Genomic DNA, 24,296 nt, shown 5'->3' with positions numbered 1-24,296 from the left:
TGTAATTCTAATATTTAACATTCTATTACATCCTTTTGAATTTCTTATCTCTAATATTTATATTTGAAATATTTAGAAGAGGATATTCTAATAAATTTGTGAGGTAACAGAGGGGCTTGTAGTTCATGTGGATGACATTTCATTAAGCAGAAATTGGAAAAAGAAAAAGAAAATAAAAAAAATAATAAAAAAACAAAAATCTAAATGATTCAATCCAAAGGTGTAAGCTTTTGTAGAAGTTTAAAGTTTGAATGTTTTAGTGAGTCCTTATTGGTTGAGCATAGACTTCTCATCCTGTTGGGAGCTTTGGATCATTCTTTTGTTGTTCTTGTAGTCATTGGTTTAGATAGTGACCTTTTAGCAAATTTCTAAAAAACATATTAAAGGTTTTTGTTTTTATTGTTCAATTTCAAATTTCGATCCAAACATCAAATTGTTATTTCTTTTTTCACTGTCTATAATATGTAAAAGTATTCTCGAATTAATTTTTATATATTGTTCAACTAAAAATAAAATTTTTACTGAGTTAAAAAATACATTTAATATTTAATCTATGGACCTAAAAAGATTAACAAAATGAAATGTGAAATATCATACGTATTCGAATTAATAGTCATACGATACAAAAATGTGTATTTTTAGATTCGGTTTGAACCAGCAATTAGAGTTAATTGCCCTCTTAAGTTATTATTCTTCTCACTAACCACATTTAAAATTTTCCATCTCAATATAGTTTTAGAAGTGGATATATTCTTGCAAAATTGTGAGGTGTAAAAGGTATTGGAGTTGATGTGGAGGACAATTTGTGAAAGTGATCTATCAACTAGAAAATCATTAGGGTTTGAAGGTGCATGATATTGGTGTGTGTACTCCTCAATCCTCAGCCATTGGTGGGAAGCTTACAATTAGGAATTAAGATCGTCACTGTTGGCTGTGTTTTACCCGAATGAATGTTGGAAACTGATCACTTAGGCATGTAACGGAATCTAAACGTAGTATAATCAAAAGCATTTTTAATGTAAATTCATATTAAAAATGGATTTGATTGCATTATATTTCATTACAGCTTATCAATTTATTAACTTAGTAAGAGAATCGGAGAAGCTTGATGATTTAAGATGTTGAATTATTATCGATGAATCCGACTCCAGAACTATGCAAATAGAACCTATTTCAATAGCCATTTCGATAATACTAATGCAGATAAAGATGCATTAGTATTAACTTTGTAAAGCCTTTTGGGAAGGGAGATCACAAATGACAAATAAAATAAATATTAAAAAAAAAATACTTAGCGAAGATATTAAATTAATTTTGTATTAAGAAACTTAAATATTAATTCTAAATATTAAATTAAAGTGATCACAAACGACAAAAAATTACTTTTGCATCATTTTTTTTTTTGCGAAGAAAATACTTAGTGAAAATATTAAAATATATAAATTAATTTTCTAAAATGACAAATGAAAACCTTAAACAACACTTAGTATTGCGGACTAAGGAAATAGAAATTACTATCTGTTCCACTTTAATAGCAATAAATAAGCATTTTATTTTGTTCTATTTAGAGTGCTCATTTATAATTCTGAGAGTATATTAATAAATTATTTTCTAAATTTATCCATATTTATTAAGTGTAATTTTTCTAATTTTGAAAGTATATTATTGTTTGAAATCCTTTTTTTTAAATAATAGAAAAAATATTAGCAATTTTTAAAAGTCATTGACACTAAAAAATAAAACAAAATACAGGAACTACAAATAAGAGCATGTATAAAATATATGCATTTATTGATAATAATCGTTAACTCACTTGAAAACACCAATTGACAATTTTTATAAGAAAATAAAAAAGATAAATTTATCAAGGATCACCCATAAAAAAAAAAACATAAGTGAGCAAAAGAAAATATTACAATAGAAATAATATATATTAATTAAAAAATAGGAAAGCAAACATGATCACAATTTGATTTTAAATTGAAATTGAATCGAAAGAAAATTAATTAAAATTGGAACCAAATTATGGTGAATGATTCTCATTTTTGAAATGTAATTAAAATCGTGTGCCTATGGTATGAATCCGGTTCCTATTTTTTTCAGGTTAGATCCACTGAATTTTGTTTTCCGACTATTTTGCTATGAAATCATAAATAAAAATGGAAAAAGAGTAAGTGAAAGACTATGAGTAAAACTCCCAATTCATTTTCTGTTTTATTATAATCATTCAAATAAATATTAAGATTTTTTTATTAAATTTACTTTGTTCTACACGAAAAACATCAAGATAAAACTTTTTTAACACTTATGAATAGAATTTTTTTAAAACAGTAGATTTACGAAACATGTACTATAAACTTTATTTGTTCAACATAAGAATGCATGAACTTTATATGCAATAATACAGTAATAATGGTCAGTTTTAAAATATCCAAATTAGTATATATCTATTAATTCAAAGTCACCAGTCAAAATAAAAAGGGACTAACTCATGTATCATTTTCTTCTATTTCATATTTAATTAATTTTTTAATAAATTATATTGCCTAATTGCAATCATAGTTTTAATAAATGTCTATACAAGAATTCTCCCATTATAATTGCAATGAAAAATCAAGGGCTAAATTGACCCAAAATGTTAAACCTAATCTTTTTAATTATTTTAAACAAATTCGAAAGTTAAATTGACCGAAAATGTTAAATTTGATCTTTTTGATTCAGCTAAATAAGTTCACAGGTCAAATCAATTAGTTATTGCTTTTCATGCTGCAAAAGTTAAAAAAAAAAAAATTAAAATTAGGAAAAAAACTTTTGGAAAAAAATTTTGTTAGTATCAATTTCAATTTGACATTGAATTAATGATTTCAAAGCTGCTATAAGAACTGCCTAAAAACCATTCGATTTTAGTTTCATTTTTTAAGAAACTGAAATTGACAGTTATGAAATTGAAAGGGTGATTTAAAAATCATGATGATACCTAGGGTTTTGTTTCTACTTTTTAAGTATGAAAAGAAAAAGAGAGTATTGGACGTATAAGGTTTTATTTTTAGGCATAAAAAATTATATTTTTGATCATATCGCTTTATCAAAGAGTCATCCTTTATTTGGATGAGTGTATTTTTTGAAAGATAATAATTATAAAAAATATCTAGAAAAATGTATTTTATCATTTTTGGAAAAGAGCAGAAAAATTTTGGAAGAATTAATATTTTAGTTACTTTCCATCCGGAACCATATATTTTGAATTTCTCCAACTTAGGAGAATATGAAGGAAAATAGATTTCACTTAAAATTTTATCTTTTTCTTAAATACCCCATAATTTAAGTAAGGAGATAATTTTCAATTTTCAATAATAACATTTTTTTTCTACAATTTTACCTTTTTCATTCGGAAAACAAAATTATTTTCTTTCCTCCGATATATCCAAACACATTATTTTCTTCCCTACAATATGTTCCTTCCTCTCCTTTCTAAACAAAGGGTCAAAGAAGCACACTTAATTTCAAACAACAAGAAAATTAACATGCAATGAACCAAAAACAAAATCCAAAACCCATAAATATATAACCAGTACATAAGAACTGACCATTTGCAGTTATTACAGAAACAGAAGGAAAACCAGCCATTGGTTTTGTTTCAAAAACAAAAACCAGAAAAAGCAAGTTGTGTCTTTAATCCCTCTGTCTCTTAATTATTGGACACATTTATACACAGACCCTACCATGTGGAAGTGAGAATTCCATTATTTATTATAATTAAATTACTAATTAATTATCTCACTCAACAAAAAATATGTGAACATGTAAGCCTTTTGGATGTAGAATTTGTGTTCTATAAATTTAAAAAATATTTTTATTTACTAAATTATTATATGTAATATAAATGAATCTGAAATATAAAATAAAATTTATTTATCCCATAAATCTGAACTTGAAACTGTCTATAAATTAAATATTTTACGTCCATCTCATAAAAATTAAATATTTTTTTTTTCATTTGCCCCAAGTTATAGCCTATTCATAATTCTTTTTTTATTTCAAAGTTTTATTAAAAATGAATACTAATATATAACTATATTAAGGAAAAATGTAGGTAACATCGATTGTTTAAACTATATTAATTAATTTTTTTAATTTATGTAAAAATAGAAATAAGACTTATATCTTTATAAACAGAGGGAATAATATGTTATTAGAGTAATTAATACCATAGCCCTCTCCTTTTATTATTAAATTCGAGAACTCTCACTTTCGACATATATGAAAAGACCAATCAGAGACGTACAACTGTTGGCATTTAATAAAATTTTTTCCAATAATAAATTAACATGAAATATGTGTACATTGTTTTAAAAAAATATAATATAATAAAGATTTATTGTACCATAAAAAATAAAAATCTAAAAACATTTTGATAAATGATATATTTTTATAAGTAAGGATTATAATACCATTAATACTTAATTTGCTTTTGAGTTAGCTAATTAAAGAAGGTTCGTTTATGGTTATAAAGATAGCTTTCATTATCTTTTCCATATATGGAACCCAGCTTGACGTACGAAGCAAATTCTTGGCCATAGCAGTAACTAGACAAGACATGATTAGCCATTGAAGAGGAGGGTGTCTTTATTGCAAATTGCTTCACTGATAAAGACAACTCAACAAATGGCCCTCAAATATCTAATTATGCATTATTATTATTATTATTATTATTATTATTATTGCATTGATGATAAAATTGGGATTTTTATATCAATAATCCAATAATATATTGAATATTTATTATATAACAAAAGAGCCATCAAAATCTGCTAGTAGACCTTCTATTCCCAATTCCAATAGCAATGGATGTGGGATTTTATGAGATGAGAATGAGATCATTAGTTATTAGCTGTAACCCAAGAAGCAACATGTCTTTGAAAGACTCTTCATCAACACCAAACATGAACTTTACTTCCAAAAATTTTCATTGTGAAGAATTACATTTTTATCATTCAGAGGGTAAAAATTTATGTTTTTCTTCCAAAAATTTAATAGAACTGTTTATACATTTGGTTGAACTTTTGAAAGTGGAGTACATGTATATTTATAAATTGTTATTTGATTCTAATCTAGAGAACAACACAACAAGACATGTGGTAAGTGCATATTCAACTTGACAATTGATCCAGGTTCGATTTTCCTCTTCTCTGGTACTCAAAAAATCTAGGAAACATAGAAATTGTAGCAACAATTATGGCATTATAAATCTTAATAGTCTCAAGTATCAAACTGACCTTTCATTGCCTGCATCATTATATACACATAGTTAGAAACTTGGAATATCTATTACAAGGATGGATATGAAAATCTCAACCCAATCAGCCTTGTTTTTTGAAACTATTTACCTATGCTGCACGGAAACAGAAACAAGGAAATGCGAGAACGCAGAAATGATACGGAAAAACGGTACTCTATAGAGAGAAATAGATACGCGGAAACGTTCTTAAACGCCAAAACGCCCATGGCTTCCGTGCAGCATAGCTATTTACAGTCTGCAATTACATAGCAGAAAAGCTTCAATCATATATTTCAGATACCCTGTTTCTATCCAGCCGCCTGGCCCACCCACTACCCAATCTGTCACTTAACATCAGTTATTACTATTTGTTTCCTTTGCTTCTTTGTATGTACAACTTTCTTTCTAACCACACAGAAACAACTTTGCTGCTTGCTAGTCTTTCTTTTACTCTCTGTAACGCGCACGCACACGCACACGCAAAATCATAAATGCAAACATTTTATAATATAGGTTTTGGAGCGAGTAGTTATATATAGAATTCTCTATTTTGCTTCCGTTGAATCTTTCTAATCTTGTTTGTATCACAATGCCATCCTGGTGGACAAGAAACTCTCGAAGAGTCACTCAACTAGAAACAAAAAACATGGACAAGAACAAGAAGGAAAAGTTTAGAGAGAAGCCAAAGAATTTTGATGAATCAATCTTTTCTACTCACAATTCTTCAAGGAATAACAGTCTTGAATTGAAAGATTCGTCCATTTCGATTAGTAGGCCTTCGGTGTTTTCTGGCTTTGATTCAGATATTGGAAATGAAATTGCAAAAATGAAAGCTTACCCTTTACCTAAACCTTCATGTTCACCTGAGCCATCCATAATCTTTGACAAGAAAGTAGCCAGTCTTGCCTCTGATGCAGCTTCGCATTCAAGCACTAGTTCCTCTTTATCTTTTTCTTCTTCTAGTTCTTCTAATGATCACGAAGGTGTTTATTCTGCTGTTACTGATCATGGAGATTTTGGTTCTTTCAGGTCAGTTTCTTTACTAATTCACCTCCCCTGTTTTTTCATAATATGAAATTTTAATTTTTATAGTTACATGATGAGTCCTATTTTGCTTTTCCAATTTTGGGTCATTCTCGTTTTGTTGAATCAGTAAAATGCTATGTATTATAAATTATTAATCACATTAAATATGGTGTTTGCAGGGCAGTTGAAGAAACCAATCAGAATTTATGGTCAAGAAGTTCATTTAATGAATCAAGAACTCCAAATATGAAGGCATCACCTTCTATGGAGTACTTATCCGAAAAGCAAGAAAATTGGAGGCATCCATGTCATCCTTTGCCTCTTCCTCCTGGTTCTCCTGTTAAATCTTCCTGTAATCTTCAGTCAACTTGGAAGAAGGGAAAGCTTTTAGGAAGAGGGACTTTTGGCCATGTTTATGCTGGATTCAACAGGTAAACTCAAAAGAATCCATAAAAAGATCACAATTTAAGGCTGCGTTTGGTTGACTGTAGAATTGAGAACAGAACACAAGGAATTCAAAATTCAGATGGGCAAATATCTCTTCTCTTTTTGGAATTTCAATGTCCATTTATAGTGTCTTCTTTCTGTCTATAGTGAAAATGGGCAAATGTGTGCAATTAAGGAAGTAAGAGTAATTTCTGATGATCACAACTCAACTGAATGTCTTAAGCAACTGAACCAGGTTTCCTTCTTTCTATCAGTGGATTTTCTAAGCCCTGACAAAACCAACTGACTTCCTAATTTCATTTTTCTTTCTGTCATTTGTGTGAACAGGAGATTGCATTGCTTAGTGAACTGTCACATCCTAACATTGTTCAATATTATGGAAGCAAAATGGTAAGAGCTCTCATGGATGTTCCGTAATGTAAAGTACTGAACTTTAGAGTATATGGCTCTGATACCATTTTATTGCAAAATTGAAAAAATAAATAATTTGAGGAAAAGAGAATGATTTATAGTACCTAACTGCCGATAAATAGGTACTAAAAATTACTCAGAGAAATGAAATAACATTAACTGTCATGCAGGTAGATGATAAACTTTCAGTTTATTTGGAGTATGTTTCTGGTGGTTCAATCCAAAAATTACTCGATCAATACGGTCCATTTGCGGAACCTGTAATTCGAAGCTACACGAAGCAGATCCTTTGTGGACTAGCTTATTTACATAAAAGGAATACAGTACATAGGTAATTAACTGGTGTAGCAGTTTTAATTGTTCATCAGGAATTTAAACAATCTTACTCTACATACCTGAACTGACGAAAAGTGTTGCTTTAAAAATGGCAGGGATATTAAAGGTGCAAACATATTAGTAGATCCTAATGGTGAAATTAAGCTTGTTGATTTTGGCATGGCCAAACATGTGAGTTGCTTGTAATATTCCTACGATCAATTTCTTTTAACTTTTCCAAGACATTTCTGATCTCATATTTCAAAACCCAGACTTCAGGTTCTTCCATACTCTCTTTTAGAGGAAGTCCTTACTGGATGGCACCAGAGGTATCAAGTTTTTGTTTCTTCTTCCTTTTTCTTTTTCTTTTTCTTTTTTTGTGGGTTTTTATTCAGAACCAGAGTAATTAACCCTTAACATTTCCCGATAGGTTATAACGAACCCCACTAGTAGCTATAGTCTTGCGGTTGATATATGGAGCTTAGGGTGCACAGTTTTAGAGATGGCAACATCGAAACCTCCATGGAGCCAATATGAAGGGGTATATATATATATATATAGTATTTTGCATAGAAGTCCATAGTAGAAATTTTAGTTCCTGTCTGATACCCTTGTGTTTGAAGCAGGTGGCTGCAATATTTACGATTGCAAATAGTAAGGAACACCATGAAATTCCCAATTACTTACCAGAAGATGCTAAGAGTTTTGTAAAGCTTTGCCTGCAAAGAGATCCGTCTAAACGACCTGCAGCTGCACAATTGCTCCATCATCCCTTCATCCAGTATCAAGATAAGACGAGTTCTTCCAAATAAGAAAGAGATCACATGATCAAGCAAAATATTATAGCTAAACATAAGAGTTCCCAAATAAAATCAGAAGAAATCTGATAAATTTTGACATTGATAAAATATTGTGAATAATGAAAAAAATTTGTATATGAACGAGTTTATACAAGATATCTGTACAAAGTAATAGTAAAATAAAAAAGCAAAGTAATAGTAAAATAAAAAAGGTAGATCACTTAATGTAAGTACTAAATTTTCATACCCTTAAAACCTGATGACGAGACTCATTAATTATATTAGGTTTTGATTCAGAAGTTTGCGATCTCTACCAAAGGCTAACACTTAATGAAGAATGGAGTAACCAAAATGGGTTTTGACCAATTGGCAACAGGTAGCTCTGCTTCTTTATCAATTAGAATTCAGTTCCCTTGGAGAGTACTATGCAATAAAACGATATTAAGAAGTAATATGTTGCAAACTTCATGTTTATTATTTGGATAAAAAGAAAAAACTGTATCAGCAAAGTCAATTGAATAAATAAAAGGTAAACATAAAAGAACTCAGATATGCCTTCTTTGAACTGAACTATATCACAACACGTTTTGTTGGCAATTTCTATAAGCTCTAATTGAAGCCTAGCATAAAACATGGAGCAAAAATGTATACAACAATGCGAATCTACACAAAATGTTTCAACAAACCTCAGTCTCACGTCAAAATGAGTAATCTTTTAAATCTGCTTTAGAGTCATCTAGGTCCACATCAGCTAAGCACTCTTCTGCTGTAAGAGGTGGGAGTTGCCTGGTCTTGCGCTTCAAATTATGTTTGTGCCATTGACTCTTAAAATGATCCCTATACTGCTTGGCATCACCAACAAATGCAGTGCAAGTGTTGCACTTATGTTGCTTTACCTCGTCCTCAGTATTCTTTTCCTTAGAGATAGTCTGCTTTTGCATTTTATCACTCAGTTGGATCACAGAATCTGTAGACTCTTTCGGTAGGCTTGACGGCATTTCTTCAAGGTCATCATAATCATCTACATGGGTTTCCCCTTCAAAATGCACAGACATAGCAAGAATTTCCAACCTGCCCTGCAGATTCCTCACCATGACATCACACTCCCGAAAAAAACATGGATCTAATTCGCATATCTGCACAATTATCAAATGTAAGTGGAACCTCAAAAGAAGAGCGGACTCATGGTCAAACACACATCTAAGATGATATTAACCACCATCAGACTATGTAAAAAAGGGCATTCGATGGGAGTGGAACCCATTTAATGGAAAAGAAAAACACAGAATGCGACAAGGAATGGCAGTTCAGATTTTCTTAGTAACTATGGCATCCGAATTTGTCATATATCTTGCAACTTAAATCGCATTGCAACAACAAAGCATAACAACTATATGAACTTGTCGCAGTAATTGTGTATGAATGAAGAAAAAATTATGTAAGAAATCATGCTTCAAAGAAACAATCACAGGTGTCGAGCGCTGCGAACAATTTTTACACATCTTCATGATTTTATTATGTCTACACCTACTTAGCTAGATAATAAGAATATAACAATTAAATACATAGATATTCTTATGAGTGTGAGAATTTATACAATCTTTTGATCCAAAGGTACAGAATTGATCTCAGTCACCGTAGACTGAATGAGTGATACTCTTAATTCAACTTTAATCCCCTTAGCTACAACCAGTAGAAAACAATTTAAGAAGCTAAAAAAACACGTGATAAGTGAAAATAAAACTCATGAGGGATTACCAAGGAAGACAGGAACTTACAATAGAAAGCTGACTTCCAGATTCATCTTTTGACACAATGGTAGCATTCCATGTACTCAGCTTTTCCAGAAGAGTAGACAAATTTGGTTCAGCAATATTAAGTCGCAGTCGCATTGGAGACCGCTTTAGTGGGAAGTGTTTTTGAAGCTCACGAATAACTTCTAGTGCCTACACCAGATACAAATTTAATTGAGTTTTAACCTTCACCATTATATATAAGAACAGGATCAGAATTTGCAACAAAATTAAACTTCACCCATAGATAGATAACATGGCATAAAAAAATAACTAATAATAAAAGCAAAATAATACATTGATTAACGAATCAGGAAACAGAAGTAAACTGATAATCCACTAGAACTAGAAGTTTTGGCATTGTGGAGTTTCATTTGAATAACAGAAGATACTTACAGAACAAATATTAGTTAATCAAATCAAAATTTCTTGGGTTTAGTGATAGACCTGCTTCTTGGAACTGCTATGTGGGTCAACAGCAAAGTGAATTTCATGCATAAGACGCTCAATCATACTAATAGTGTAAGGTCTTTGAGTTTCAGGATTTATTGTTTTCTGCATAACAATTGTTGCTATATCCCTAAACTGACTTGATAACTGAGATTCCCTCTCCTTCCCAGCAACTTGAAGTTCCCCTTTGTCCAATATCTAATCATCATCACCACCATATGATTAACAAAAACAATTTCAATAAAAAAAAAAAAAGAAGAAAAGAAATAATCTCAATAAGCTAATAAAACGGTTTAATTGATTACCTCAAGACATATTTTGGTCTGGTCATCAGTGCCAAAGGCTTTCATTAAATCCTTAGACTTTGCAAGAACTCCTTTAGAAACATTTGAATAAACAGTATGCGACTGTAACACTTCATCTAAATCTTTTTCTCTGTTTCCGTACAAAATTGGCAAGGTTAAAACCCTAACTTTTAAGAATTGGTAAAGTAAAGGGTTATTAATGTACTTACACGCCAGACCGCCATGAAAGGACCTTGTTCTTGTAACAAGCAATCTCGAAGCGAATACCATGTTTCTTTAATCGAACAACCGCCACGTTGGTTAGCCTCTTTTGCCCTATCGGCTGCATCAACACCTTCGACATCTCTATTCGCTGTTTGTCTTCTCTTTCTTGATTCGTGGATTCTCTAGTACTATCTTCTCTTCTTTTTAACTTCACTGAGCAATCTAGGGCTAAACCGTGAATGGGGTTTTCTTCTTTCTAAACGGTTATATTTCAACCCTTCCCTTGATTGGAACTACAATCGTGAGGGTTGAGCATTCGGTCTAACCGAATCGAATTGGTTCGTTTCCGTCTGACCGAGATCAAATCTGAACCACAGAGCGTGAAAGTCGGTTCAGTATCGAATTGAACCATAGCGATTTGAATTTGGTTCAGTTATTCAGAAACATTTTTTGGTCTTAGATATAAAGTCGGTTCAGAATTTTTTGTTATTACTATTTAAACCGAACTCTTAAAATTCTGATCGAACCAAACCGAAGTTCGGTTATTCGGTCCGATCGAATAATGCTCAACCCTTCGTGGATTTCAATAGCGTCAGGGGTGGGTTATACCTGGTAGGCTTAGTCCATTTACAAACCCAAAATGACCAAAGCCCAGTCCAATTACATAAATTTCAAGGCATCAATTCAATTCAAGGGTTAATTTTTCGTTTCTGCACTACGGTGTTGTAGTACTTTTTGTTCTCTCTCTGAACAGCAGGAAGGAAGAAGAGAGAACAGAAAAAAAAAAAAAAAAGGAAATGCCTTCTTCAAAAGATGAGAGCGAAGAACCTATATCTCCCAACGAAGAGAAATCGATTGATGATAGTAACAACAATAGCAGCAATTTCTATGATATCTATGGACCGCAAGTACTGTCCTCTCTCTTTTTTTCCTGGTCTTTAAACATGTGTTTTTCAATTTTATTTGTTGTTAATTATTTGTGATTAGCATACAAGAGAAATGGGCTTGCTTGATAATGTTAAATTTTAATCAAGGGCTGAAAAATGTGCGGCCTATATATGATTTTACTTATTATACCGTGACTTATGTTGGTTTTGTGTGAATTGAAAATGTTTCTATATAGGCAAAAGCAGAACTTGTTTTCAAGATGCCAGAAGCTAACTCAACTTTGAATATGGAAGTAAGTTCCTTTGGTTTTGTCTATTTCTTTAAAAATGTTGAAAAATTACGACTGGAGTTTTTATTCTGAAACAGGACGTTCAAGGACTTGTAACCTGGGTTCTCGCTGAAGGATTCATGCCAACATGGGTTTTTATTAAGGTAAAAAAAAAAAAAAAAAAAAAAAAAAAAAAAAAAAAAAAAAAAAAAAAAAAAAACTAACTTTCCTCCCTTGTTTTTTATTTTAGCCTTGAATTTGGATTTTGTGCTTTTTAAGTATGCATGTCTGTGATCATGTGTTTTTTTTATGAGAAGTAATTTATCCTGAAAGATTTAGAAGTACATCAGAGGACCCTAGATGGGGTAGAATTTTCAGATTAGTTAGCACATTGATAATTTGGTTCTCTGAGTGGAAATTGAAAAGAAATGACAACTCATCTCGATTGACTTACTTTTATAAATGTGGCGTTCGCAATCCTCTTGTATCCTAGAGCATGTCCATTTTTCAGCAACTGAATAATACTTGACAGCTATACTTTTAATGTTTCCCAGTTCCTAAGAATACTTTTTAACGTATTCCAATTCCTAAGAGCACTTTTTAGCTAACATTCTTGTATTTTGTATAAAAAATATAATCTGGTTTTGAGTCTTCTTTGGATACTGTTTGCACCTTCTTGTGCTCACATTCAACAAATGGTGCTTATAGGAGCGCCATACGATAAATTTGCACCCCTGATAAATTTTACGTTCTGAATAATGACATGACCTTATTGGTTTTTGCAGAATAAGCCTTTGATTCCAAAAGTGGCTATGCTTTTCATACCTGGCCTGGATGCGGCATTATACTTATCAAAGTCTAAGTTACTTTGTAGTTTTAAAGAATGTTGTGGCAATCCAAGGGCACTTTTAGCTCTTAGGTTAGAAATGCTTCAGTTTTCTTTTCTATTGTTTCATAGATCATAATAGCATTCTTAAACATGCAACTTTCTGGCTTTTGGTAGCTGTATGTCAGATGAAATGCAGACAATTGATGCACTTCTAACTTGCAAGACAAAAAGAAAGAGAGATGCAGTTGATTCAGTTTCAAGGAAATCTACCCAGACATCTGAACAAGGTTTTCATTTGTTCCCCAAAACTTCATTCAGTTAACTTATTACTCCATCCGTCCCATTTTGTTTGCTTGTTATTTCTTTTTTGGATGTCTCAAAATGTTTGCAAAGTTTCTAAATTTAGATATGTAAATAATTATTTTTCCTAAATTTCAATAACCTTTATGATTGTTCATTAAATGAAGGACTTTTATTAACATCTTAATGAGTTAAGGGTAAAAAAGGTCAAATAACTTTTGTTGACTAAATTTCAATGTGTGTGATTTGTCAAACCATGCAAATAAAATGGAACAGAGGGAGTATATTGAGTTAATTGAATTGCTTGCATAGGATGGAATTAGGTGTTCTATATATGTTTCAATGATTTTTTTTTTTTACTAACTAGTGTGAGTAGAAAAGAAAGTCATCAAAGCCATCTTTCTTCGTACTTTCTATGAATTTTGTATCTGGGTCTTTCAGCAATTTATACAAGACAAAAAAAATTGTAAATTGTCAGTACGCTTGTTTTTTTTTTTTTTTTTTTTTCATGCTATTCACCCAATTTTGGCTAGAATTCCTCACTTATAGTTTTAGGGCTCTGTTTTTTGTGTGAATTTATATTGAAATTTCTGCAAGCACTCATGAACCAGACTCTTGATTTTAGAGTAGCAATTACAGTAATTAGTTCACTGATCGAAATCCATTCCTTCCAAACAAAAAAAACAAAAAAACTAACATACTGGCGGAACCTCTTCCAGAAGATCAGTTTGACATCTTCAGTTCTATTATTTTAGAGTACCAATGGTATGAGTGGAATCCCATTTGATTTGTGCAGACATCTACTTCTATTGTTTATTTATTCATTTCCTTATTTTTATTTTTTTTGTGTTTTCACATGTAAATCTCCCCAGTGCAGCATTTCACAACTTCTATAAAAGCAAAAACATTTGCTTGACCACCTTGTTTGGCATGATTTTTTCCTTAATTGTTTTGTAGTATTTCTCATTTGAATGTTGATGTTTATTGACATTTTTTAAGTGATTTATATTCTGTAAACTCTTAATCAACTCCTGTAACAAGGATGATTAAATAGGCTTTACATCAAACAAAACAAAGTGATTTAATCGATGGTGGATCTAATGATTGTCCTTTATGGTTAGAATGTGAATGTCACATGACCATGAAACAATAAAATAAGGATGTAGTACAAACTCGCCTTTGAAGTTGACAAGTTAACAACACTATGCAGAAGGAAGAAATTCTGGTATGAGGGACTTACCATCAGCAGAACTCATGAAAGATCTACCTTTCCCGCTGACATACTACACACTTGCAGCTAAACAAATGGAAGAAAATGGGTATTGTATCAATCAACCAGGTAATGTGTTTGCTATTTGTCTTGATTTATCCTTTGCTTATAACATTATTTACTTGTTTGTTCATTCATTGAAGCAGTTCTATAACATGATTACTGATTTCATGCAGGTTTTCTGTCTACCAATCCTGCACCTCCAGGTTCTGCTCCTTATGATATGCTGGCACTTGATTGTGAAATGGTATGATGTTAGTTTTGATTGAAAATTGGGAAATATTTTGAAGTATCGGGATAGGCACTGTGAATCTGCATCAAGTATAAACTTGTATGGTTGTTATAGTTGGGAAGAATAAGCATAAAGAAAATATCTTTTTGTTATCCCTTATGCTTAATCCAATTGCATATTAACTTGAAGAGCTGCTAGGTATCCTCCAAATTGGAAGTATGTACTGTCTGTTAAGAGTTATTCTCTGCATGGATCGTTAAGATTATATACCTTTCGTGTATAGCAGATAGTTTGATATTGCTTTCTCTCTGACTTGATTTATTTGCTCTTATTTTGATAGTGTATCACAAATGAGGGCTTTGAGCTGACAAGAGTGACCTTGGTGGATGTTAAAGGACAGGTATGCTGAAAAATGCATTTTTCATTTCGTGTTGGTAGGGAACTTGCACTAAATCTTGTAATGGAATGCCCTAATAGTGTGCCATTTTTATAAATTATCTAACATAGGTAACTTAATCTGCATGAAATTCCTTAATGACTCTGCTAAGCATTTGTTGCATTAAGATGTTCAATCACCAGAATTTATTTCTAAATTCTGATTGGATTATTGATTTACCACAAGGCCATTTTGAATATGAAGGTTTGCTGTATTCAAAGGTAAAATAAGGGGGGCCCGAATGCTATTTTTTGTTCTGGGAACAAGAAAGGGTTTCCTGAGTTACCATTGCATCTTAATTTTCTGTAATTCTGTTTCTGTGTCGTGTGATTGGTGCACAAGATATTTGTATTCTGCTCAGTATTTGTATGCCCTTCCTGATTATATTTATCAGCATTTATATTTTGTATCATGTGTTTCTTGTATTTGGATTTGACAAATGAAGTTTTATTGAGACTTGGTTCTATTGGAATTCATTTATTCTGAAATTTTTGGAGCTTTTAACATGTGTAGTATTTTCACTGAGTTCCTAATTTGCTGCTGGATTCTTGACATCAATTTTATTTGGTTCCACATAATTGTCTAATGCTGATTCTCCATTTTGCAGGTGGTATTAGATAAATTGGTTAAACCATTAAATGATATTGTCGACTATAACACGCGGTAGGTCAATGCTTGTCCAAACCCTATTAAAGTGTCGTTTCCTTGATCCACATCATAGTGATAGTAACCACAATAGGAGGCAAAAGAAAGAATCATGGTGTGAAGGAAGAGAGTGGACATGTCTCTTGTTAGTGATTCATGGAAAAAACTGAATGATGATTTTACTTGACTTTAATCAAATGTAAACATTTTATGTGACGTTTATCTTCAGTTTTAACATTTTTGGCATTCTTGCTTCATCTTGTTTATTGTGATGCAAATTATGGCTTGATTCAGTATATTTAGATATCTAAAGAACATTGACTAATCTCTTCTCTCTCCTTCCTTCTCAGCCTGTTTAAAAATGGCTTTTTTCTTAAATCATTAACAATAAATTGATTTTTCAGGTTTAGTGGAATCACACGTGAGATGCTGACTGGGGTAACGACAAGTCTTAAAGATGTTCAGGTTTGACAGTAACCCTGCAGTAACAATTTTTTGTATGATGCTGTCTTACTGTTCAATTTCTTTTGTATGATGCTGTCTTACTGTTCAATTTCTTTCTTAAGATAGTATTTTCTTGCATTTACAGTTGCTCCCTCTATTCAGGAAGAGTTCTTAAAGCTGGTTTACAAAGAGACTATCCTGATTGGCCATTCATTGGAGAATGATTTGATAGCACTAAAGATCTCTCATGAATTGGTGATTGATACTGCATTGTTATACAAGCATCCCCGAGGTGGATCTTACAAAACTGCTCTCAGAATTCTTGCTAAGAAATTTCTTTCTAGAGAGATACAGCAGTCAGGGGCTGGACATGACAGTATTGAAGATGCAAGAGCAGCTTTGGAACTGGCATTGTTAAAGATTAAAAATGGCAAGCGAATCGATTTCATTAAAGCTTTTCTTTTTTTTTTTTTTTTTTTTTTTTTTGTTTTTTGGGAAGGGTGCAAAAAAGTACCATGTAGTTTCACACTTGCTCATTTCAGCGTCCGTGAATTGTTTTTTGACAAAAAGGATCTGTGTTTTATTCTGTTAACAATTAATGGTCTGATGCCTTAATACCATTAATTTTATGCCCATGTGGCATTGCATAATTAAGGTCTAACACGTCCACACCACATTGCACTGGACCCTTAATTGTTAACAGATGAAACACAAATCCTCTTTTGTCAAAAAAAAAAAAAAAAATCCGGACTCTAATGTGAAAAGGTGTAAAACAACAGTAATATTTTGTACTTTTTCCTTTTGTTTTCTGCTTCTCTATGTTTTTCCAATGTTACTATGTATTTCATAACCCATATATATGTCCTTGGCTCTTCTGTCAGGACCTGATTTTGGTTCCCCTGCATCATTTTTAAGGAGGAAGCTCCTCACTGTTTTGAGTGAGAGTGGTAAAATATCCTCTGTCATTGATGATATTTCCGTGGTGAAGCGTTATGCTTCTGAATCATCCCATGCATTTCCTGTGTCTTCCGATGATGAAGCACTTTCAAAGGCGATGAAGGAGGTGCAGAATTGGCTATAAATAATTAGGTTTCCCCTTCTTTTATTGCTGGCAGGATACCAATTTGAATTTTGGTTGTTGTAGGTGAAGAATGATAGGGTGCACTTCATCTGGACCCAGTTTTCAGAGTTGAACTCCTATTTCAAGAAGCAAGTGGAGGATGAGGAGAAGCTAAATGCAAAACTTGCAGAGATGATATCATTGCTTACATGCAAAAAGAAGTCTGCGAAGAAGAATGGCATCAAATGCTGTATGACATCTGATCTAAAGGAAATTTTGACTAACATGGATAACAGGGTCCGTTGCTTATACTCTGCCTTGCCAACTAATACAATGCTTATAATTTGCACCGGACATGGAGATACTGCAATTGTTAGAAGGTGTGTATTTGCTATGATTCTTAGAATGTCTTTCATTTACTTGCCTTGCTTCTTTGCCTCCTTTCATATTGTAGTAACTTAGGCTATGTTTGGTAAAACATAATGTAATGTAATGTAATTAAAGGCATTTTTAGTGTAATATCTGTATTGTAAATACTTTTGATTATATTACATTACATTTTATGGCTTTCGAAACATAGCCATAGAGTTTTAGAGTTTGAAAGCTTGTAACTGAAATGCAGCCAAGAAGTTAGAACTTTTAGATGGTAACTTTGCTCAATTTTAACTGATGCATACTAGGGTTTTTATCTTATGTTTAAAAAAGATTTGCAGCATAATAGACAAGGAACAACAAATTTGTTCAGCATTACATTATGTGTTTCATTTGTAAGGAAAGCATTAGATGATATTTAGAAGACATTTGATTTGTCAATTGTTACCACTGTTGTGGTTCCAGCAATAGGTGATGGGAAATGAATGGTGATCTTATGTTTAAAGCACAAGATTGGTTTCCCACTCAATGATATCCTTTAGGGTATTCATATTTTCCTGAAATTACTTCAATATTTTGAAGTGCCCACTTTCAGTTGGTTGGCTGGTCTTTCACCAAAAGTTTAGATCAACCTACTTTTGAAGTTTTTGTAATGTTTAACTAGGTATTTTTGAAAAGTTAGATGCTTAATGCTTGAAATTTCATCACAACTTGAAATCAACGTGAATCATATAGACCGAATTGGAACATGCCAATTTGGTACTATTCTACTTCTAGGTGAAACCTTGAATGTTGAATGAAATCTTAATTAATATTTTTGTTACTGTCACTCCATGTCTTCGAACCTGGAAAAAGATTGAGGAAATTGCTCGCGGAGAAGAAAGAAACCACACAATGCCGTGAGAAGATTGTAAAAGTCTTGGAAGAGCTTCAAGCCCAAGCTGAAGTAGCTTTGTGTTTTGTAGGTTTGAAGAACTGAATATGCTACATATGTTTGTTATTCTCCTTTACTTTCTGATCCCACAATCATTACAAATGATTTTTAGCACCAAGTTTAACTGTTTTGGTGTAAAACAGTTTCGCATTGTACGAGTTAATGTAAATTAATGTAAGAATGTCTGAAGTAAGTTATTAAGCATGTTAGTTGATTATTAGAGGAAATGAAAGCTCTATGGGGTTTCTGATTTGCAATGATGTTTTCACACTTTCCAAAATGTTCTCCCAAAGGGGAGAAAATGTGCTAATTTATGGGCTAGGCTCTGGCTTGCGTGACCATTTTTGGTCTGAATTTTCTTTATAAATTATTGTCTACGGCTTAATTTATACAGATGACCTTTTACTTACTGCCCTGCCTTCCTGGATAGTAGGCATGGCCAATTCATTGAACTGCGGATTTCGGTTCACGGAACCGACAGTTCAAAATTTTTAAAAGGTTAAATCTGAACCGGCCCTTGAACTGCCGGTTTTGGTCCGGTTCCAGTTCCGGCAGGTTCTGGTGCAGTTCCGATGAACCGACGGTTCTGATCACGGTTTTCTGCGATATTTTTTTTTTTTTTTAAATTGATTCTAACGTTATATTTTTCTTTCGAAAATATTAATAAGAGTTTAAAAAATATTGTTAAATTTTATTTTAAATAAATTTTAGAATGCTCATACTTATATAAGGATTAAATTAATTAATTTTACAAAATAATCAAATAAGTTATCACTTTATTTTATTTAAATGTTATTAATTAAATAAATTATTAGAAAATTTTGAAGAATGCTTCAAAAGAATGTGATTTTCAACTTAGTAAACAATTTAAAAGGGTAAAAAAAAAAAGTTAGAAACAATATAAGTTTAAACTAAATATTTTTATTTTTACCATTTTATTTTTTAGATTTTTAGCTTTTAAAGTAAAGTGTATTTAAAAAAAATTAAGTAAAATATATCATGTAGTTAAATATTATTTAGATTTTTAGAGACGTATAAAATAGGCTAAATGATTATTATTTTCAAAATAAAAATATAAAATTTCTGGTTCAAATCAGACCGGAACCGCCGGTTAACTGTCGGTTCAGGGCTGGTTTAAGTTCAAATTTTAACATTCACATGAACCTTTTTCGGCCTTTGAACCGCTGATTCCGGTTTGATTCTAGTTCATCTACAATACAATTCGATTTCGATTCAAAATGAACCAGTGGGCATGTGAACCAGTGGCCATGCCCACTGGACAGAGGATGCACGTACAAGGAAATTTGAAGCTGGGAAAACTGAAATCAAGTACAATGCAAATTCCAAAACATAAGCAGTTTAGACTCTAGCCGACTATCAACAAAGTGATGATCAGAAAATTAAAGATAAAACAAAAATGGAGTGAAAAGTAGCAAGAAAAAAATAAAGAAAATCTGATAATGATAAATAAATTAGCAACCCTCCTACTTTACTCTAGCACGACATTAGGAAGTCCTTATTTTTGTCTAATAAGAATATAAGATCATATATTAACATGCATCTTGATCTCACAAAAATATAATACAGGACTAAAGAAAAGTAAGATGTGCCGATGCTGTAGTAACCAAATGGTGCTGGTCACCTCCATGCCGAAGCAACTATCAAGCTTTTTTCTTCCCACCCAAAAAGCAGCGTACCCATTTCCTCCTTCAACGTGTATCTATCGCAGTACTGCTTTATGAGTTTTCGAATCATATCCACTATGTTAGGACCCATTGGACATGAAGTGAAGCCAGCCATCTTCATTCTTGCTCGCCATTTACCTGCAACTTCATAACGTTCGATCCTTTCATCTCCTTCACACGCTATTATGTTTACTATGTCACGCGCCAGGCACTGCCTTTCGACATTCACCCTGTCTTGACTTTCTCTTGGCAAAGTTGCATCAAGGGACTCAAACACAGCAGAATAGTAATTATAGGCTTCAACAAACCTTGGCAAAAAGGGAGCGGTATTGGTGTTCACATCTTGTTCAACTACGGTTACAAGCTTTGGATTTAGGCTCTTAACCATTCGGAGAAGCTGGTCTCGCTCGTTTACTGTTGATACACTCTCATCAGGCATGTGATGGAGTTGGAAAGCAAAATTAACTACAAGTGCTTCTCCAGGTAAACATTCCAGCATTGATGGACTAACAAGTGAAGTCTTGGAGGCAACAGCATGGAATTCAAATGGCACCTTAAGTGCTTCTGCTAGCTTCTCAAGCCTTTGCCCAATTATCTTCAGGCCACCAGTAGGACGTTGAACTGACTCAGGATCATCAACCCCAGTTAATCTCAAATATGGTAGCTTACCTGACTGATTGGCAAGTGTTTGTATCAGTGTTATGTATTGACTCCCTTGGTTTATGTCAAAATCTACTATATGAACTCTCTTTTCACCTTTAAATGCCTCTATCATCGCCCCATTTGCTGCCATAAATCCGAATTTAAAACAAGGGCAAACCTCGAAGAGAATTTGCATTGCAGCAAGCCTATCTGAAGAAGGGGGTTCCTTGCATTTCAGAGCTTTGTAGAGAAATTTTCCAGAAGAAGCCATGCGAGCTGCAAGACCTTCCACCATGTAGGCTGCAATCCTTTGAGGAGGGTCTCCTTGAATGGAAACCATCTGACGAAGATCATTTATTAATGCATCAGCTACCTCAATATTTCCTTCTGCAAGTGCATTAGCACAATCAAGAAGCAAACGCTTGGGAGTCCGAGGCAATAATTGTGACACTTCTTTGTTACAGCTAATGCTACTTAAGTTTGAATCTGAAGATGATGACTCCTTTGGTGAGTCATGAAGCATCATATTCTGGATTGATTCAGACCACTCACCATCAATTTCCATGCTCTGACTATTTCCAAATAATTCATCCTCATCATCATCTTCATTATCATCTAGTAGCGCTCTCTCAAGCTCCTGAAGCTTTAACCTCACCTCATCTGCATCAAAGTCCACTGCATCTGGGCTTTGAACTTCCAAATAATCTAATTCTGAATTGAATTGATAGGTACCACGGTGTCTCATTGACAGAAAAGTGTTGTAGGCATCTTGAGTGGTCATTGAGGATCCTGAACCAGTTCTCAACTGGTAAGAAGATACATCTTGCAGGTGAAATGAATTCCCAGAAACGCTAGAACTAGATGGGTGTATTAGTTCTTCTGTTGGGGAGTCAATGAAGTACTTCTCATAACTCTCACAAGAGTCAGAATTAGTAATATACATGTTCTTCCGCTTATCAGATCCAAACATTTGGCTGGACAGGCCAGAATTCTCATTGCTTCTGCTGAGTGAGTAGAGTTTATGATTTCGGTATGCTGTGGCAGAAAGCTCTGCAGGTCTAACTAATGACATGATTTCTCTTAATTAATTCAGTGTTGAAGATTGATTGTTGTATCATATATTGTAAGGCCTGCATAAACCATATAGATTCAGAAAACTTTTCTAAAATTTCTCAAAAATGGAAACCACTGAACAGCATAAGCTGTTGCATTTTTTATGACATGAGAAAAGGAGTACCCGGACATTGGTCACTCGGAGTTGAAATCCTTCTGCAGTTTTTTTTGGATACCTGTATTTATCCACAGGAGATGGCAAAAAATAATAGTTCAGTGCAGCAGCAAAAGTACAAACAACCGCATAAACATACCAATACAAGTGTGTGCACATATGCATGAAAACTTATGAATGTTCTATGACAGAGAGAGATATAACTGAAATATAGACAAAATGGAGAATATGAAGAGGGTTTTCTGCACTGAAATAAGGGATCGCTTTATATGCACATATCTGGAACTATGGAAAGATGTCAGAAGGGAAGAACACAATTTAAGATCTCTCTCTTGTTCTTCTCTTTTTTTTGGCGAATTAGGCTCTGATTTAAGGTTTTGCAACATCATTGCTTTGGAGATGATTCTAGTACCACTGAACTAAAGCTCATTGGTAAAATTTTAAAGCTCTTTGTTGAGCCAACATTTGGGTTCTTGATTCAAGTATACTTATATGGGAAAGATTTGAAATTTCACTGCTTTAGTCAACCAACTGAGATTTCTGAAATTCAGGTACTTTGATCAAGACCTATTGTCCTGAAAATTGCATTATTTCTTCAAATTGATTGACCAAAAATTCCTTACAGGCAAGACTTCATTTCAAGCCAAAGAGACACACAATTGGACTGCGTGTCAGATAATGATCACAATCACAGAATTCTAAATTTTGTTTTGAGCAGATACCAATTTTGTAACTCAATAAGACAGAAGCATGGACTCGTTTGTCATTGGCAAAATCTTAGTTCATGGTAAAATCACAGTAGTTTCTTATATTATAAACAAAAAAAAAAAAAAAAGCATGAAACTATTTCTGCTCCTTTATCAAGTTATGGCGAATGAAATTCAGCGAACACATCCTCAAAAGAAACAGTATTTGAACAAGTGAAAAGGTCTCCATCAAATTAACACCATAGGTGTCATACAAAATTAGCAGCTGGGAGATATATCTAATATTAAGAGAGAGATTCAATAAAGATCTTGCCTTTCCAGCAAGAAGAGACTGCAATTTTCAACGAAAATTGAAATCAGAAAATTAACTGTTAAGCAAACACTTGCAGATCAAAAACCAATCTTTTTGAGGTTACAACAAACAAAGTTATCTCCTAAAACAGAGAGATCCATAAAAAATCCATTGAGAAACAAGGGAACACCCAACTATTGAAAATTATTAAAAATGGAAGGGTTTTTTTTTTTCTCTTCTTTAAAGAAAGAAAAAAACATATGCACCTGATGTGGGAGAAAGACCTCAAGAGGAATCAATAAAAGTCATATCAACAGCTAATCCTGCAATTCAGTAGATAACCAGATAGGCAAATAAACCTCAAAACTATGTTTGAAGGAAAGAAGAAAACCTATGCTTTAAGCCTTTGACTATTAAAAAAAAAAAAAAAGATACTTAAAAGGAAGCCAAAAGTAAACAAGCCTCTTATATTTTCTTGACAATAGAAAAATCCTTGGATTGTGAGGTTAGGTAGGTTGAGGAGCAACAAATCATATAAATAATCAAAACAAAGGAGAAAAACACAAAACTAACTTAAAAAGAAAGAAAATAAATAACCCAGATAAGAAAATTAAAGTTAAACAAAGAATTAAAGAAAAGATTTACCTAGTTGGTGACAAGATTGTAGCTAAGAATCTGAATAAGTGAAAATTCCAATAGGGCCAATATCTTATTTAGACCAAACGAGAAGAAAATCTGATCTTCTGGAATTTGAGAAAAATTAATGGAAAAGTAGTGAGAAACTGACCCAACATTTTCTTTCAAAGAGAAACTTCTTCTTTTGGCTTCACAAAAACACAATTCTTTAATTCTTTTTTTTTTATTTTATTTTTAGTGCTCTTCCTTTCTTTCTTTATTTCAATTCAACCTCTGTGCACTTTCCTTCTACTTTGTCCTTGGGTTTAACAACTATTTTCTGTTTTGGTGCATGTGTACAGTGTATACCAATACCAACCAATGTCTGACTAAGTTGTTACATACTCATTCATCATCGTC

General features: G+C 32.6%; 4 protein-coding genes across 8 annotated transcripts; 2 read left to right on the top strand and 2 right to left on the bottom strand.

Moving 5' to 3' along the window:
- Positions 1-5,281: 5,281 nt before the first annotated feature.
- On the top strand, positions 5,282-8,507 carry LOC105629174 (mitogen-activated protein kinase kinase kinase 3). The gene is made up of 9 exons (XM_012210712.4): positions 5,282-6,307; positions 6,484-6,735; positions 6,899-6,986; positions 7,079-7,141; positions 7,333-7,493; positions 7,594-7,669; positions 7,750-7,806; positions 7,908-8,018; positions 8,104-8,507. Exons 1-9 carry the CDS (start codon positions 5,868-5,870, stop codon positions 8,287-8,289), a joined length of 1,434 nt encoding a protein of 477 aa, XP_012066102.1. The 5' UTR covers positions 5,282-5,867; the 3' UTR covers positions 8,290-8,507.
- LOC105629172 (sequence-specific DNA binding transcription factor) lies at positions 7,451-11,280 on the bottom strand. 3 transcript variants are annotated; one of them, XM_012210710.4, is made up of 6 exons: positions 11,035-11,278; positions 10,826-10,955; positions 10,518-10,718; positions 10,056-10,223; positions 8,964-9,413; positions 7,451-8,227 (listed from the first exon to the last, which is right to left on the bottom strand). In XM_012210710.4, the coding sequence occupies exons 1-5, from the start codon at positions 11,166-11,168 to the stop codon at positions 8,976-8,978; spliced, it is 1,071 nt and encodes a 356-aa protein (XP_012066100.1). In that variant the 5' UTR covers positions 11,169-11,278; the 3' UTR covers positions 7,451-8,227; positions 8,964-8,975. The 3 variants fall into 3 exon arrangements, with proteins under 3 accessions (XP_012066100.1, XP_012066099.1, XP_037496050.1); XM_012210709.4 differs by lacking the exon at positions 7,451-8,227 and having other exon boundaries at positions 8,808-9,413; XM_037640122.2 differs by lacking the exons at positions 7,451-8,227; positions 10,518-10,718 and having other exon boundaries at positions 8,808-9,413; positions 11,035-11,280.
- Positions 11,281-11,725: 445 nt separating this feature from the next.
- On the top strand, positions 11,726-18,964 carry LOC105629175 (Polynucleotidyl transferase, ribonuclease H-like superfamily protein). The gene is made up of 14 exons (XM_012210713.4): positions 11,726-11,937; positions 12,153-12,209; positions 12,284-12,349; positions 12,971-13,104; positions 13,189-13,301; positions 14,525-14,653; positions 14,761-14,831; positions 15,157-15,216; positions 15,860-15,915; positions 16,302-16,362; positions 16,504-16,771; positions 17,223-17,404; positions 17,486-17,781; positions 18,629-18,964. The coding sequence occupies exons 1-14, from the start codon at positions 11,827-11,829 to the stop codon at positions 18,750-18,752; spliced, it is 1,728 nt and encodes a 575-aa protein (XP_012066103.1). The 5' UTR covers positions 11,726-11,826; the 3' UTR covers positions 18,753-18,964.
- A 1,173-nt stretch (positions 18,965-20,137) lies between these two features.
- SCL1 (SCARECROW-like 1) lies at positions 20,138-24,204 on the bottom strand. Of its 3 annotated transcripts, XM_012210714.4 has the most exons (4): positions 23,907-24,204; positions 23,528-23,584; positions 22,272-22,323; positions 20,138-22,164 (listed from the first exon to the last, which is right to left on the bottom strand). In XM_012210714.4, exon 4 carries the CDS (start codon positions 22,104-22,106, stop codon positions 20,346-20,348), a length of 1,761 nt encoding a protein of 586 aa, XP_012066104.1. In that variant the 5' UTR covers positions 22,107-22,164; positions 22,272-22,323; positions 23,528-23,584; positions 23,907-24,204; the 3' UTR covers positions 20,138-20,345. The 3 variants fall into 3 exon arrangements, with proteins under 3 accessions (XP_012066104.1, XP_012066106.1, XP_089582170.1); XM_012210716.4 differs by lacking the exon at positions 23,528-23,584; XM_089726044.1 differs by lacking the exon at positions 23,907-24,204 and having other exon boundaries at positions 23,528-23,888.
- Positions 24,205-24,296: the final 92 nt, after the last annotated feature.

The sequence above is a fragment of the Jatropha curcas genome, chromosome 9 (assembly GCF_041381405.1).
Source record: "Jatropha curcas cultivar XTBG-Jc1 chromosome 9, XTBG_Jcur_1.0, whole genome shotgun sequence".
Lineage (NCBI taxonomy): Eukaryota > Viridiplantae > Streptophyta > Magnoliopsida > Malpighiales > Euphorbiaceae > Jatropha > Jatropha curcas.
Note: the sequence above shows the minus strand (reverse complement) of the source record. Positions and strands in the feature narration are given on the sequence as shown.

Bases quoted from the DNA above. Each gene is read 5' to 3' on its own strand.
- SCL1 (XM_012210714.4), bottom strand. From the start codon at position 22,106: ATGTCATTAGTTAGACCTGCAGAGCTTTCTGCCACAGCATACCGAAAT.
- LOC105629172 (XM_012210710.4), bottom strand. From the start codon at position 11,168: ATGTCGAAGGTGTTGATGCAGCCGATAGGGCAAAAGAGGCTAACCAAC. The intron at 10,956-11,034 runs GTAAGTACATTA...GTACGGAAACAG, and splicing joins CTTTCATGGCGGTCTGGCGT to AGAAAAAGATTTAGATGAAG. The intron at 9,414-10,055 runs GTAAGTTCCTGT...ATAATTGTGCAG, and splicing joins CTGGAAGTCAGCTTTCTATT to ATATGCGAATTAGATCCATG.
- LOC105629175 (XM_012210713.4), top strand. From the start codon at position 11,827: ATGCCTTCTTCAAAAGATGAGAGCGAAGAACCTATATCTCCCAACGAA. The intron at 12,210-12,283 runs GTAAGTTCCTTT...ATTCTGAAACAG, and splicing joins ACTCAACTTTGAATATGGAA to GACGTTCAAGGACTTGTAAC. The intron at 14,832-15,156 runs GTATGATGTTAG...TTATTTTGATAG, and splicing joins TGGCACTTGATTGTGAAATG to TGTATCACAAATGAGGGCTT.
- LOC105629174 (XM_012210712.4), top strand. From the start codon at position 5,868: ATGCCATCCTGGTGGACAAGAAACTCTCGAAGAGTCACTCAACTAGAA. The intron at 7,142-7,332 runs GTAAGAGCTCTC...ACTGTCATGCAG, and splicing joins AATATTATGGAAGCAAAATG to GTAGATGATAAACTTTCAGT. The intron at 7,670-7,749 runs GTGAGTTGCTTG...TTCAAAACCCAG, and splicing joins ATTTTGGCATGGCCAAACAT to ACTTCAGGTTCTTCCATACT.